This window comes from Haemaphysalis longicornis, unplaced genomic scaffold, assembly GCF_048455015.1.
Source record: "Haemaphysalis longicornis isolate Haplotype H1 unplaced genomic scaffold, Haemaphysalis longicornis Haplotype H1 scaffold_6, whole genome shotgun sequence".
In the NCBI taxonomy this organism is placed as follows: domain Eukaryota; kingdom Metazoa; phylum Arthropoda; class Arachnida; order Ixodida; family Ixodidae; genus Haemaphysalis; species Haemaphysalis longicornis.
Genome location: NW_027526407.1, coordinates 209,039,360 through 209,055,016, shown reverse-complemented (window position 1 = coordinate 209,055,016; position 15,657 = coordinate 209,039,360). Strand labels below are relative to the sequence as shown.

The following is a 15,657-nucleotide window of genomic DNA, read 5'->3' as shown; positions in this document are numbered from 1 at the left end:
CCACTGCACTCCTCGAGAGGCACAATCATAGTTCGAGTAAGTGCAGCAGCCGCTCTTCTCACGGAGGCGGAAAGCAGAAACGGCCGTGTGGTCGAGATTTCGGCGCATGTTAAAGATTCCAGGGCGTTCTAGATTAATCCGGAGCCCTCCACTACGACGCGCCCCATCGCCTGCGCGCGCTAAACCTTGCTATGCTTAACATTGCTATGCTTAGCCACCTCGCTTTTCACAATATATTTTTCTTCAGAGAGATAAATTATTATTGCTGGCATCCTATAATAACCATTCCCACTATCGGACGCTGCTTGGACATTTCGCGGCAATGTAGCCTGTGCTGCAACTTCTGTCGTGTCGATCGAACCATTCCCGCCGCTCACGAGCTCGCTGTCAAACGCAGCAATGACTCGGTGTTTTATAACACTGAAATGAGTAAGAAATTTTTATTTCACGGACGCCTCACACAAGGAAGAACTACGGCGAAGTCATGGGCGCCACGTTGTTTTCGATGAACTCCATCTCTCGAGCTGCGCAACTCCCCGAAACAGATCATCCAACTAAATGAGCACCCAGCCAACCGCTTAATCTAAGCCTGAGTAGAGATCGGGGAAACGCACCGAGTGCCTGACCACATTATCAGCTCCTTTCCTGCACAAACGCCTTCGTTTGTGCCTTCAGTGATATCTTAAAGAATGGCTGGTGACGCCGCCATGTTGTCGCCGCCGATTGCGTAGTGCGCAGCATGCGGGTGGTATTCGCGGCAGCAACAGCGCGGCGTACTTTCGCGAGCAGATAAGGCCCCATGCGGTTCACACTTAGAGCATAACCATGGGAACGAGGGTGCAAAGCTGTCCCCACCTCGTAGCACCCCCGATTTCTCGTTTCTCTTGCCGTTACTAGCGGTAGACCGTTCGATTTCGATTCAAAGTCGACGACCCAACATTGGATTCTCAAATTTGCAAAAAAGGGTCGACCTACAATTGTGTAAATTCCGTATGTCAGCCACGGTATGGTAGCGCCATCTGGGAGGACTGACGGTAAACAAGGCTCTGCAGTTTGCTGGATGCCCAGTGCCGCATTCGCATTCACTTCAAGGCCTGCTTTTCCGACGTCATCGCGGACGACCTCACGAAACACGTGATTTGGCGGGATAATCAAAATTTTAACATAAATTGATTAATTTCTTCGTGAATAAACTATCGTTTGCTGCCGGACTAGCGCTGGGGGCAAATAAAACACCACATCTTTGGAATAAAACACACTTGCACTTTGCCTTCATGGCTCCTTTACCTGCACGTTAGCTTTCATGTGGCACTACCTGGCCGAACTAGAGGCCCCAGTGCAGTCGCCCAGTCCTGTTTCTGGGCAGCAGATTCGGCCAGCAGTCCTGCCATGTCAGAGCAGTGGCCGGAAACTGAGAGGGGCCCCGCTGCATCTGTGTCCCCTAACATGGGCATTATTTGCTCGAAGTGTGCGATGAAACGGGCATAACTGCAATCAGCACAAAGCGAACCGGTGCACGAGCACCACCCCCACCGGCAGGTGCGCCCACCTGGTGAGTCCGGCTGAGCACGGGTGGTGGCTCGAGGGAGTCCAGGCTCAGGGTGTCTGCTGTGGTGGACACCGCGTCTGGAGGCACCGCATAGTCGTCTGACAGCAGGGACTCAGCCGACGTCTCTGCACGCGCACCAAGATTCACTGTCTCACACACTGGGCGCGCACTCGGTCCACACTGTGTCCGTACTGAGCACTGGTGCAACTTGCCAAGCTGTGACTAAGCAGCCTCCCCCACAGTCAATGCCAGCTACTGAGGCGTAGAAGAGTTTGGTGTTGGGCCCCTTGGTACATACCTTGGAGAACGGTGCAACCCACCCTTGAAGACGCGTACACGAGGAGAGAACGGGACAACACGCACGCTGGGACTGGCAGCAGTCTAAAGAATAAAATTTCGAAGGAAAAGCAAGGTCAGCGCATGCGCCGTAAAAGCTAATAAAGTAAGAGGGTCAGCTGATGACGCAATTCAAAATCGGCTCTTTTTCAAATATTCAGCTTCTTTGCCCGACACCGTTAGTGAGGGGACACGCGCGCACTCATCAAAACCGTGCTTTCGCATTTGATAAGCTTCGATCAGCTCCCCCTCGCACCCCTGCCAATTATCTGCGTCTCGTCAGAGAGGGGGCTGCATCCACAACCCGGGCAGTGGTCTGTCCCTCCGCCTGACGTGACCAAAGCTTCATGCTCTTTTACACGAACATTCAGGCAGCGTACCATCTGCCCAATATATGCTTTATCGCACTTCAGCGGTATGCGGTAGATAACATTTGTCGTGCACTTTGTGAATCTTGTGGCATGGCGGGTTGTGCACGTGTTCTTTGGTTTGTGCTTTCCAATTCTGGGACCAAGGCTTGCCAGCTTACACAGTGCCGAAAACACTACGTGTACCCACTTTTTTAAGATTGTGCGATATCTTGAGAATGTACGGGATTACTCCCACTTTCTTACGGTCCTCAAAAGCACGTGCCCTCCCGCCCGATTCTTTTTTCATTTTGTTTCGGCTACCGACTTCAGAACAGTGCCGGGGGAACCAGCCACATTTAAACGCTGAGCTTGTCCGCCAAAACTCTGTTCCATTGAATGGTGACAGCTTTTCCCAAGGGCGGTGCGAAAACACAGTGTTGCTATGCCCCGCTTGACCAACTTGGAATGGGAAGACTCGAATGGCAAAAGCTGTTTCTTAGTGCGGGGAGCGTACATCGAGCACACGTGTCCAGTATTGCAAGAGGTTAGCTTTAAGTCTAAAAACGTTATTTCATTCTGTGAAGCGAGCTCCTTTGTAAAATTCGACTCTCTGCTACACGCTTTGAAAGAGCTAAGAACATCAAGTGAGCCCACCTCTAAGGTTTAGCAAAATCAAAAAGCCATCAACGTACCCGAAGACCTTCGCAACCCTACCGTCAACCGCGTGTTGTCCTAGGTAGTCTTTCCTCATGAACATGCCTTCAAGGCTGGCTTCCACCGTTCTTCAAAGTAGGTACCAACACCAAACTCTTCTGCAATATGTTTCTTCTACAACAGGCGTCTTTCTGCATGTTTACTCGAAGGAAGATCGACCGTCATCGTGTGTCGCTGTGATTGCTCCCCCCCCCAGGCGTCCTAAGAAGCAAGTCTGGCCGGCACGTTCAACCCCATGTTGGGCACTGGAAGTGCGCGTGCAGAAAGGGTGTGAAGTCCGAGACCTGGAGAGAGCTTGGCCATTTGCAAGAATGGCTCAAGTTGCCTTGTTTGAATGGACAAGACAACCATCACTCGCTGGAGACACTACGGCAACAACGGCGTCTGGCGACCCAGCTTACGGAGGTGTTCTGGTCTTCTGTGCGACCAAACCTGCCACGCAAGGAGTCCATCAGATGCGCTGGTGGTTCAGTGACACCCGCTGGCGGGGTGTGCAGCGTTGGCTGTGAACGAGGTCAGAGAGGCACAGATTCCGAGGGGGCTCTGGCATGCGTCGGCCAAGGACGAGGCTCCTCTGCGACTGCCCTGGTGTGCACGTGCGAGTGGCCGAGCCCCCACCAGCCAGCAACGGCCCTCCCCCGCACCCTTGGCGGGGCACTCACCCCTGCGGACCCCGTGGGCAGTGGCCTTGGGGGAGCGGTCGCTGGAACGGTCGCTCAGCGGAGTGCGGCTCGTCTCCTCGTTGTCCGACGAGTCAGACGACTCCCCCGTGAAGGGCATGGACCGGATCTGGGACGCCCGCTGCAGGGGCAGAAAGGCAGCGGGGCACCGTGTGTCACACATGCACCCCTGCTAACTTTCTCCGAGGGAGGCAGGCCCTACTGCACTCAAATTTTTCTTTGCACAAATTCGATCCAAACAAGCAGTTTATGCTCTAAAAAACACCGCGTCAGATATCCTAAGCCTCGTAAGCACAGAGCACACTAGGTACAGTGGAACCCCGTTGGTACGTACCCCGGACTTACGACGACCCCCTTCTTACGACGGATCACTGCAGTCCCGGCAAACGCCCCATAGAAACAATGCATTAAAAACCCCGAAGATATGACGCTCGGGTTCACGCGGTAGGCTTCATACGACGGACCCGGGCTGGGATCAACCGGCGTTTTCCCCATATTTTACACCACTTCGCCGCCTCGTCCCGGCCTTTATTCTTAACCCCCGTTTGACTCTGCTTCATGTGCAAAGGTCCGCATACAGGCGAGACCACTTGCTGACTAGACGCGTGTGATCAGGCGGGTACTCGTGAGCGGGGGTTAACCTTCGATGGCCTCACGCGGCCGTAGTGCGCCAACGCGCCGACTGCCAGAAGTCACAGTAGTGTGTTCAGGTGGCTGGCGGTCCGTGAATTTGAAGCTCCCATTGAGCCGCCGACAAATGCGAAAACACTACGACGCAAACCCACTTCGATGACCCGCTTTGCTCGCCCGCTCGATCCAAGTCTCTTCCTTTCACGATGCTCTCTGCCCCTCTCCCTGCTCTCTGCTTCTCAGTGATTTTCAAAGTGGTGTTGTCACTCCGCTGGTTTCTTTGCTAGCGTGCCTACATTCACGCGCGTCCGCCACAATGGCAGATACACGCATACGTTGGCACCGCCATTTTGCGCCACTCGCTGGCTGCCGCAGCAAGTCCCTGTTGCAAGACCGCGTATAATTTTGCCACAACAGGGTTTACTCGCGAAGTTTGAATCATCTTATCTGCTTCTCACGTTGCTGGGTCTTGTGGGAAACGAAAACATCCATGTGTTGGGCATTTTGACCCAACAGTGACGGCACGGGACCGTTCAGAGGGCGTCTTTGCCCTGTAGTGGAATTCCGTTTTTTTTCATCTCCTCCTTGTACTACAGTTGAACCTCGATATAACGAACCTCGATTTAACGAAATTCGCGATATAACGAATTTTTTCAAGTTTTCTATCAAAATTTCGCTAGATCCATGTATTTTTATCTCGATTTTACGAAGTAATTTCGTGCGGCGCTTTCGATTTAACGAAGTCATGGCGAGAAAGGAAGAACGAAATTCCGGTCGAGGCACGTTTTATTTTGCCTCTCAGAGGCTACATTGAAAACATTCAGCACTCACATTAACTCTTAAAAGGCTAAAATGAAAGGAAAGCGGGGAATTATGCGGTTGACAACAATTAAAAGCGATGAAAGAAGCTGCTCAAAAACCGCTAGCGGTCATGGACGGTTTAACAGTGCGGCCACCATTTTGACGTCTCCATCGTTGCCTACGCCAGCGCCCTCTATGCTTAGACGCATCCTTGCTCACGGTGCTGCTGCCATGGAGGAAACAAAAGTTTTTCTTCCTTTTTTCTTCTTTTTTCTTTTTCTTTCTCCATGGCTGCTGCTCTAGGTTGTGCTCGCTAATAACCACATTAATATTTTGTTCGTCCATCATTAGATGAGTCTTATAAGCAGCATGACCACTCCGAGGGAAAGAAAAATGTTCCGAACAAGAGCCTGAGGAAGTGTCAGTGAAACCGAAGGCCATTGAAGTGATGGATGCCATGGACATTCTGCGGAGGCACGCAGGCACACGCGAATTTTGAAGAGCAAGCCTTGTTAGCACTGTCAGCATACGAGCGTCACGTAAAGCCCACCCTGGTCAAGAAACGCCAAGCACTGCTTACGGACTTATTTCACTACGGCTTGAATATCGAGTGCTGGTGGCAATAAATTGCTCTCCGAACGTGGTCAAAACGTGTTCATTAGACAGCTGCGATGCGGAGAAATCGGTTTCTTTAGGGCTCAGCGGGCATACAAGTAATTGCTTAATCAAATTTGGCCAGAAGATATTTAATGTAAGCTTTCCACTTTAGCGGGAGCACGTAAGCGCTGCTCCACAAAGTGAAGCGGTCCGTGTGTACTCCGCTCAACTCTCAATCATGGCTTTATCTCGAGTGTCGTGGTTGCATCACGCGCCCATACTGCAGAGTCTTTGTGCATGAAAAAAGTCTCGAAAGCTATATAGCCCCCTACCGCTGTTGGCCCGCCGCACCCCTCAACGCCGCGCCTAAGCCTACCACTGAACGGACGAAAGGAGGCGTAAATTCGAACAAGCACCTCGCCGGGGTGAAGTTCACGGGGCATGGACGCGGGTTCAATTAACTAACAGCGGCATTTAATAGTGACCGAAATGAAAAAAAGAAAAAGTGGAAACCTAGCCTGCTATCATATTTAATTGGGGTTGCGGAAAAAGCACCGGTTTTACGACCGGTCGGCTATCCGAATTCCATTGCCTAAGTGTTGAAGCTCTTAATTCACATAATTTTCGCGGCCAGTTTCAGTACAAATTTCGGTTTAAGTGGAGAGGTAACTACATAGCAGTTGTTTCTGAGCGATGGGCAAGGTTTTGAAACCTCAATAACTGGTTAAATTAACTGTAAAATCGAAACCTCAATTTTACGAAATTCTCGATTTAACGAAATTTTCGCCCGCAAGTACGACTTCGTTATATCGAGGTTTAACTGTATCATTCGTTTCGCTTGGCCTTGGCAGTTTGACATGCTCTTTTCCCTTCTCAATTCACTCGACCTCGTCGGCCTTAGGCGCACGGCTGACAGGCTCTACATAGCGCCAGCTGGCATTGGTGTCGCATAGCTTGGCTGGCAAGCTATATCGGATGCCGTGGAGGGGAGGAAGGCACAACATAGGCGCTTCTTCTTTTTTTTTTTTTAACTTATGATTTCTGACAAACATTCGCAAATCACGCGAGAACGCGCTAAATATAGTAGTCTAAAAAGTTCTTGGCTCACATGTCGTGTGAGACCGCCTACAAGGCCGGCATTTACCCGAACACCAGTCGTTAGACACCCCGGTCATACGATCCTTTCTCGTGGTCCCTTCAAAGTCGTATCATCGGGGTTCCACTGCACTGTCATTCACAGAAGGTACGAGCAGGCCACGTTTGCACCTGGCGGCAAGTCGGCGAAAAATGTTCCAAGCGGCCTGTGACAGAGGTAGGAGAAACCTGACCCGTGAAGCTCACACTTCTCCCACGACCTGCACGGCACTCTACCAGGCGCTGACACGTGTTTGCCAGAGGTTTCCATGCCACATCACCGCACTCAACCGCCATCAGCATCACATGCTTAAAACTAACCGCATATGTAGCAATATTCGCATTTGATGTTGCAGTAAAAGAGATTATAAGACGAACTATACGTGCACTTATGATGGCTCTGGAGTCAGCAAGACTTTTTTTACTTGGAAATAATAGTTTTGCTAAAAAAAATACCACAGAACACGCAATGCGTGTACATTTATCGTTCCTACTGCATTTGTCACACAAAAAAAAGACTTTCTACAAATTCTTGACCCTTTGCCCTTCCGCGTCCAATATTTGCCACATCTGGTCTGGCCGAACACCACCCCCTTCACCCTTTAGACATCTCGAAAAGCTTGGCAACCTAACTACGGTTGTTCTATGTGCGGGTATAAACATTTGTGCGACTTTAGCCTCCCTTGCTAAGTGAACGAAAATCAGCCTTGCTCATGGTCAAACACATCCGCACAAAGATCAGCCACCGTCTTCGCGAAGAGTGAAAGCTAACGAAACTACTCCTCCCCTCAATGATACACTTTTTTTTTTTCAGTCCCAAGATAAAGCATTCGCTTTTGTACAGGGTTAGATTTCATTTACTTCAAAGTAAAATGTTATCAGCTGTACATGTCTCTGTTGAAAGCAGGAAACAGAATTAGAAAAGTAATTTTCTTTGTGTTGTGGTGCGGCATCTAGCTGTGGAAGCTAACTGACGATTTCAGAACAATTCTACATTCGATCCGTGATGTGCAGCGAGGTGAAAAATACTGGGTCGACATTTACCAAAGGGTTCCCACTTAATGACATAGTAAAAATAGTTAGTGCACAGTCTGTTCCCTTGGAAAAGAGCGATATGATAGCCGAGGCTAACCAAAGCTGCTTTTCTTAATCATACAAGCAAGTAGCTTTGTAAATATGAAGCTGCTTTTATTACTCACAGTGCCAAGGATTGCTATACTGGGGCAGTTTTTCTGGTGCAGCAATATCTGCTGGACGGTCTACTTCATCTCGATTAATACCAATACGACGTTGGAATTGCACCTAACTCCCTTAGCCTAGGTCAACGTTAGTGCAAGTTATTCTGCGTAAATAACAATGTCAAGCGCAATGCTACCACGTGCATCCACGTTCATGTTTGAAACGCAATATTTCGCATTTCGCACTTTTTTATGTGCACTATTAGATGACATTATTTTTACGTTGTCAAAAATTTGAGTGCAGTTGGCCTTTAAAGAAATCGTTTGAAAACAGCGCAGAAGACGGGACGGAGCAAGTAATAGACGACACAAGCTCCGTCCCGTCTTCCGCGCTGTTTTCAAACGATATGATGTACCAACAAGCCCTTCAGTTCACCCTTTTGCACTTTAAAGAAAAGCAAGGCAGGGGCGTGGAATACAGCCAAACTTTTTGAGCACAGGGCTCGTTCGGGCCGGAGAGTGCACTGCAGAACTAGAGAGAGGACGAAAGAACAGCCACCTCCCTCCCCCTCTTATTTCTTTGCTTCCTCTAGCGCCCGGTATCCCTAGCAGCCCCCTGCCACAAATGCCGCACTTGGTGGCACTTGTGGCTTGCCGTGTCACGCTCCTCTGCGCAGCTTCAGGGTCACGCAAAAAGGCCAACCGACAGGAGTACGCCCTGCTATGAAGCGTGAAAGTTCACACGTCACACGGCAGCGCCAACTCTGTTGCTCTACGACTCGCCGACTCCAAAAATATTCAAAAGCTTGGACTGCTGTTAAGGGTAAAACTGCTCCTTTGTGAAGCAATTTAATTGGTGAGCGCTGTTCGTGAAGTACTGAAGGTTCCGAATGTTCTGCACTGACACCCAATGCGTAGCCATGCCCAGCTGGTAGGCACAACCTCAATCGAGGACACCCACAGTCTGTTTTCTAGCCACGTGCCATCCAATAGACGCCAACCCTCGGGTACAGGGCGCTAGAAGAGAGAGGTGTGTCGTTCGCGGCCGATTAGGGGGCTCCCTTTTCTGCTGAGGAACTCCTGCTGTAAGCAGTGCCCTGGTGCCCGCTGCTTACCACTTGGTTTTAGAAGTTTAAATTAATCCCTAGATCGTCAAATAACTGTTGAGTTTGATTTAAAAACTTGCAGGCTGCCATTTTTTCCGACGCAACAGGGACCCCCGGTTTTTCCCCCGCGCTTCCCGTGGCCGCGAGGGGGGCAGCAGACGCACCCCTTTGACGGCGGCGTAGACAGGCACGCTGAGCTCGGAGAAGGCGCTGTGCAGGCGGCTCCCCGGCAGGGTGCCTTCCAGGCTGGACGCCCCTGCACAGCCCACACAGCCGTGGCCCAGCCCCGCCTGCTCAGCAAGGGACACACTGCCGCACACACGTGGCACGTCACGACAGCTTTCCCTGGGGCCTGCAAATCCTGCCATTTCTGCTTCAATGCACAAAACAAAAATGTCTCCAGCAACTGGTGCAAAGAGAAAAGACACAGCAAAAACTTCTCCGTGGCATACGACGAGCACTCCACACGTGCCATACACCAAAATGACAAGCGTACGACGACATACCTTCTCATATCTTCACAAGGGCAAGTAGGTACTTGTTCATGAAGCAGACAGTGCAAAGATGATGTTCGAAGAAAACGGTGGGGCTCAGGACATGCTCTGACTGTCGACTGAAATTTTAATCCCCAGGAAAGACGTGTGGACACATGAAAATTGCAACTACACAGAGTGCCCATTCCTTTTCACACACTGGCCAGCACAAACCCAAAACACTATAACACAACACAAGTGGCACATGTGCAGACGTAATCAAACAGCAGGGGCGGAAAAGTCAACCTCCTAATCAGCCAGCCTGATAGACGGTGTTGTGGAAAACCAGAAGACCAAGGGTCGGGACGTGCAGAGGGTATACCGTGAATTCTGTTTGCATAATGATGATGGTAATGTCAGGATGCGCGGGAATCGGGGAACGTCTTCTTTCCCAACATCCTCCCCGCCCCAACAGAGTGAATAAGCTGGTCGTCCTATCCCTGTAGTCCGTTTCACTAGCACGGTCACTTAAGTTCGTCCAGTTCCATTTGGGGACCACTTAATCTTCCACTGATGTTTGTAGCGTCGATAACGTTTCCGGTAGGCCAACTTGTGTACGAATTCAGACCTGTAGACAGAGACCACAGCTTGTTTGTTGAAAGTTGGTTTCGCATGAGAGTGGACGATTTTCATCGGCATCACTTGAAGCCGTTTATGATGATTATTCTGTAGATCATGCCTGTTTGGTTTACTGTCTTTTTCTGGTCTTGAGTGTTTGCAGGATAGACGAGTTTTCTGTCGATTCCGAGGGTGCGTCTTTTTGTTGCACCTGATACAGGACTTCGGTAGCCTCCTAAGTTTTTTCTCTTCGTACATTTTAAAATGGTCGATGCGCTTCCTTGGTTGAACGGTCGAACTAGCCGAGCGCCTGTGAAAAGTTCTGGTTGATGCACGTTTCTTTTGAGGAGGACAAAGGTATTTACATTGCTTGTTCAAGCCTCTCTTTGCGATTGCCTTGCTTGTAGCATGTGCAGGCAGAAGCGCGTCGCAGTTTGTGCCCCTTGGGAGCTGCTTCAGTCCGAGGTCTGGTGAAGGTGGCTCACACTCTGGTTGTTCAGTGACGTTCGGCATTTTCTCCGAGAGCTGTGGCTGACGACTGGGTTGGGGCTCCACTGTTCGAAGATGGTCTGGGTAGGCTTGGCCTGAACTGGCTCTATTGGCGATGGGTGTGACCAAATGCGGTGGCGTCGGAACAGCATGATGCAGAGCTGGATGTTCCAGCAGTCCCTTCTCAGTCTTCTTTATAACGGAAGATGCCGGATAATACATCTACAGTAGGCTGCGATTCTGTTTTGATTCCTTGGTTTACAGCGCATGGTTGTCTGGTTTTGGTATCGATTAAAGTCTCTTCCTATTCAAAGCGTGTGGTATATTCTTCCTCGAGACATTCATCATTCGGGGGCTACGTACGGCTCAAACCCTTTGTCTAACAGTTTCAGCTTCGCTTCGTGTTCTTGGAGTTGGTAAAGCAGGCTTTTCAGTGCTAGGTAACTCTGCTGAGGGCAGTCAACGGCGGCAAGAGCTCCATCTCGAATTTTCTGTATCAATGTACGGAGTGCCTGTCGTTTTACGGTAGAGACTCTGATAGCATGGAGCTTCAATAAACTGTCTTCTTTTTTCGCGTCAGCCATCATATTCTTCAAGTGAAATGCGGCTCACAATTCACTCACCGGGATTTCGCAGTGCGGATGAACTTACGTCGTGGTCAACATTTTCATGGGCCCCTTAGAGGGCAGGCCCATCCGTCGGCATCAGTGGGGTCTCTGGCCTCCATCGTCCTTGAACCCAAGGTCGGCTACTTTCGAGTCGTCGAGGGGGCTTCGTTCCTGGGTTTCTTGCACCAATGTTGTGGAAAACCAGAAGACAAAGGGCCGGGATGTGCAGAGGGTATACCATGAATTCTTTTTACATAATGATGATGATAATGTCAGGATGCGCGGGAATCGGGGAACTTCTTCTTTCACAACAGAGGGCTTGCTAGCACATCTGCGGTCTCTCGCAATGTGAAGCACCTCGACTATCTCGCGGGCGAGCCGGTCTTGGTGTTGAAACGGCCCCTCAGTGTCGTCGAAGCACACTTGCCAGAGTGCGCGGAGAGGTGCACAGTTCCATCCTTCTTGAGACTGTCCCTGTGCTGGCGCAAGTGCACGTGGAGGCATCGGCCGGTGTGGCCCACACACAGGGACAGGCCCTCGGCCGGCGTTGAACAAAGCCCACGCTGCGGCTCGCACGGCACCCGCTCTGCCTTCGATCCTCCGCTTTCTTCCTAATGCTGGGACACCACAGTGAAAGCCTACCTGGGGCTGAGAAGGCCTGCCAGCGACACTCGCTAGGCCATGGCACAGCTGGTGCACATTTTTTCCTCCACTGGTTCCGCAGCGTGTTTCCCCCCTTCCCTGCGTCTGCACAAAGGAGACTGCGTGGAAGCGGGACTTTCGCACAGCCCACTGCAGGCACAGGGTCAGAGTCGCAGCACAGAGAACAGAGGACGGGACAAGCGCTGCTGCTGTGCCATGTCTGCTCTGCGACTCCGGAGCCAGGCATGTTCCCTCCCGACGATTCCAGAGCTCCCTCTGAACCACAAGGAGTGGCGTGAGCGGGTCCGGCAGACATGCCCCGGTTCCCTACCTGGGGACGCCAAGGACATCTCCAACACTTCCAGCACTGCGCCTGCCACCATCAAACCCACGCTTCCCTGCAAAGGCCATCCATCAGCACGGCGGTGCGACAGAGCAAGGTCAGCCTAAGCTTGACTCCTCGGGACACGCACAGCGCAGTGCTTTGTCCTTCGCTGGTGTGTGTCCCACGCTAAACTGAGGCTGGCTGGTGGAGGGGCAGGCCCTCTGGCCAGTGCCGTTGGATTAAGCCTGCCCCTTGTGTCTGATCTTCTGCTTGCTCACTCTACGTTACACATGTCTTTCCTGTGCGCCGAAATTTCCATGGCTACACAGCACGTGTCCTGACTGCCACTGTCATCTTTGCGCTGTCTGCATTCTGCCTGAAACCATCCCAGTTGCCAAGAGGAGTGCAGCCTTTACACAGGCGCATGTGAATTGTAGAGATTGCAGAGTTTAAACTAACACAAACCCCACACTTCTGGCAACCTTTGCACAGAAATCTTGAACTCTTCAAAAAGGTTTCGTTCAATTTAAAAAGGAAACAAGAAGATCTACAATCGAGCGTCCCATTCAATGCCAGATTACCTTGCTGTCATTTGGCAGTAGTATTCAATTCAAATTTGATTTGAGCTGCAAACCCCAGCATTCTCACACCTTGGTATTCAGCAGTGAAAAAAAGAAGTCCGTTTGTGTCCACATCCAACTACAACTTGCATGCCTCAAAGATGCACTGACACCACCCCATCCTAATTTCCGATTGCATTCACCGGGTGCCCTTCTCTTGCAGGCAGACAGACGTCAGGGCCAATGTGCTGGCACTTAGTTGGCGGCCCACAACAGCAGCCGTGGCCCCAGCGGCCTGTGCCAAGCTGCCCGGGCCAAACAGCCTGTGCCCGCGTGGCCAAGGCTGTGGCCACTTGCCAGCCCCACCACACAAGGAAGGCAGTTGCAGCTCTCCTCACCAGAGGTCCCCGAGTGCAGCGACTGGATGATGCCGTTGGCCGCCACCTCGTAGATGCGGGACTCCTGCACCAACCGGGAGACACGGGGAGGGGGCGTTCACCGAGAGGTCTCTCCTCCCAGGCTGCCTGCCCCGCCCACACCTGCTTGTGCACACAACAGCCCCCCCGGGACGCAAACACTGCACTCAGCCACCAAGGGCCTGCAAGGGGCCACCAGACGTGCCATCCTCATTGCGGGAACGACACTGTCTCCACGGCGACCAGCTAGCGCCTCTGCTGCTGGTGCCCTGCTTGCGCACCGAGGCATGTGGCCCTGCACTGCACGCTGTCGTCTTGGCCCACTCTTGAATTTCAGCTGAAGGGACAATGTCAGTGGACACCACCACGGGGGCTTCCTGGCCACCACACTTCCCATGGCCACACAGGACCATCGAGTCACGCCGATAAAGTGACCCCCTTAACAAGTGGCGAGTGCGAAAAAACCAATGAATAATTGTCCTCAGTTGTTGCATTAATATACACAGTAGTCGCAGTGGCCCTAACACTGCGTTAATGTGCAACTGCAGGCCTGCACTAATGCACAAGTCGCATCTGGGCAAAAATTAGAAAAAAAAGAAAAGTGCCGCTTCTACATGAGTGGTACTGCAAAGCACGGAAGCCCGCTGAATTACAGCGTAGACCGTTATAACATAACCGCTTACAGTGCGGGACGAGATATAACGAGGGTTTTCCCGGCCACTGGTAGACCTCCCATAGAACGCAACGCATAGGCGTACCGCTTATAGTGCAGTCGCCCAAAGTGCAATATGGCGTTCACTGTGCAGCATTTTGGCCCGCCCACTGGTAGACCAATGCAGCTGGGGCATCATTTTAGGGTCACAAAAAGGAAAGAGAACAGATAGACTCAGCCATTCGACACAGCCTCCTCTCACTTAGACACAGAACACAAAAATTAGAGCCGTTCCACTCAATGTGAAAGCTGTCGGAAGTGCAGAGCAGTGATTCGCCATAATGGGCTGTACCGCCGTTATCCGTTTACTGCTACCACCCCATGCGATTCAAATTTCCCACCTTCGCAGTGCTCGCACGCCCCCTGCCTGAAACTGCGCCAGCGGGAGCTCTGTTCTCTTTGTTTTTTTCTCCCTGCACGTGCCGGCATTGCACTGCCACATTTTGTGTTTACTATCGTAAAAACCAACCCAACAAGCGTCCTTAACTGAAAAAACGCGGGCGCTGCCAGTTAATTACGGATATTATTTCTCAAATGTACCTTTTGTTTTCTTTGCGCTAAACAACGGGAAGATGTATGACAAGCGCCAGCGTTTCACAAGTTTCGAACGCTTATGACTATAAAAACCGCTTGGCTTTCGAAGCCACTGGGGTACGCCAAGAACAACAGCGTCACCCGGGGACACTGCCTCGGTGCTCTGTGTACTTGGGTCGAGCGAGCGAGCTAGGATGACAAAGCGAGCACCTAAAGTGCTCTGCACTTAAAAAACAAATAGACACCCTTCAGTCGGCGTGTTCCCCTTGCACTCGTGTGATAACCACGACCACTTTTGCTTTGGGCACACCTCTGAAGATGGCGAGACCCCCCCACACCCAGGCGGTAACTAGTTGCAATTAGAGCGCTGTGCAGATAAGCAACCACCTTGTCCTTCTCGAACATCTGGAGATAGCGAGTGGGGCCGCGACGCCGGAGGTTCCCACTGCCGGTACGTTACACTGATGATAAGCAGCCACCTTCTGCATCGCAAATGCTACATCCTGCTTCATACTTATCACCTTGTCTCGCCGACATCTGCTCTTCTAAGCGCTAATAAGTGCAGATCCCTCAAAAACATAAACACAAAGCATCAGTTAAAGCTTCGCTCGGGGTTTAGATGGTGCAGCAGTGTCTGATGCAAAAAGACGAAATAAAGACTGTACCTCTGCTTTTAAATGGCGCTCATTTGAGTGATGATAAACAAAGAATGATTCAAAGGTACCTTACGATATGGTCGGATTCATGCATGTGTTGTTAGAGTGGAGTACCGCTTACAGTGCGAATTTTCATGGCTCCCACTGCATAAATTGTAAACGGTGTGCACTGTTCAAATGATTCCCACGTATCAGACCATTGAAAACAGACAAAACCAATAGCTGCTGAAAACCAATAAACATCAGGTCCCTGCGTTAGTGACTTCGACATAACTACATGAGCAGAAAAATTTAAATATTACTTGCTTCTCAACCCACCCCATCTCACTGCTCCAATGAACCAGATAAGCAGTCGAGTGTCAAACAAGAGCTTTTTAACACAACAGTGTCTTATTCCGGGATTCATGAAGATTTCACTTATATCGTGTCCGTCACGGAAGTGATGCCAGTACAACGAAGCAAGCGGCCTGTAAAGGGTGCACCCCTGCACACAGGGTCTTCTTGCGGGGAAGCAACCTTAAGTACTTAGGGTTGTTAGTTGTCGGGTTT

At 51.0% G+C, this 15,657-nt stretch overlaps 1 protein-coding gene across 3 annotated transcripts in view; it reads right to left on the bottom strand.

Annotated features, from left to right (window-relative positions):
• Nucleotides 1–15,657, bottom strand: part of LOC144141324 (uncharacterized protein CG43867) — a 143,559-nt gene that overhangs the window by 107,970 nt on the left and 19,932 nt on the right. For all 3 annotated transcript variants that reach the window (XM_077672895.1, XM_077672897.1, XM_077672896.1), the window contains exons 6-9: nt 13,189–13,252; nt 9,240–9,331; nt 3,612–3,750; nt 1,550–1,674 (exon numbers count right to left, since the gene is read on the bottom strand). In XM_077672895.1, coding sequence (XP_077529021.1) covers nt 1,550–1,674; nt 3,612–3,750; nt 9,240–9,331; nt 13,189–13,252 — 420 coding nt within the window. The remainder of the gene's footprint in view (nt 1–1,549; nt 1,675–3,611; nt 3,751–9,239; nt 9,332–13,188; nt 13,253–15,657) is intronic.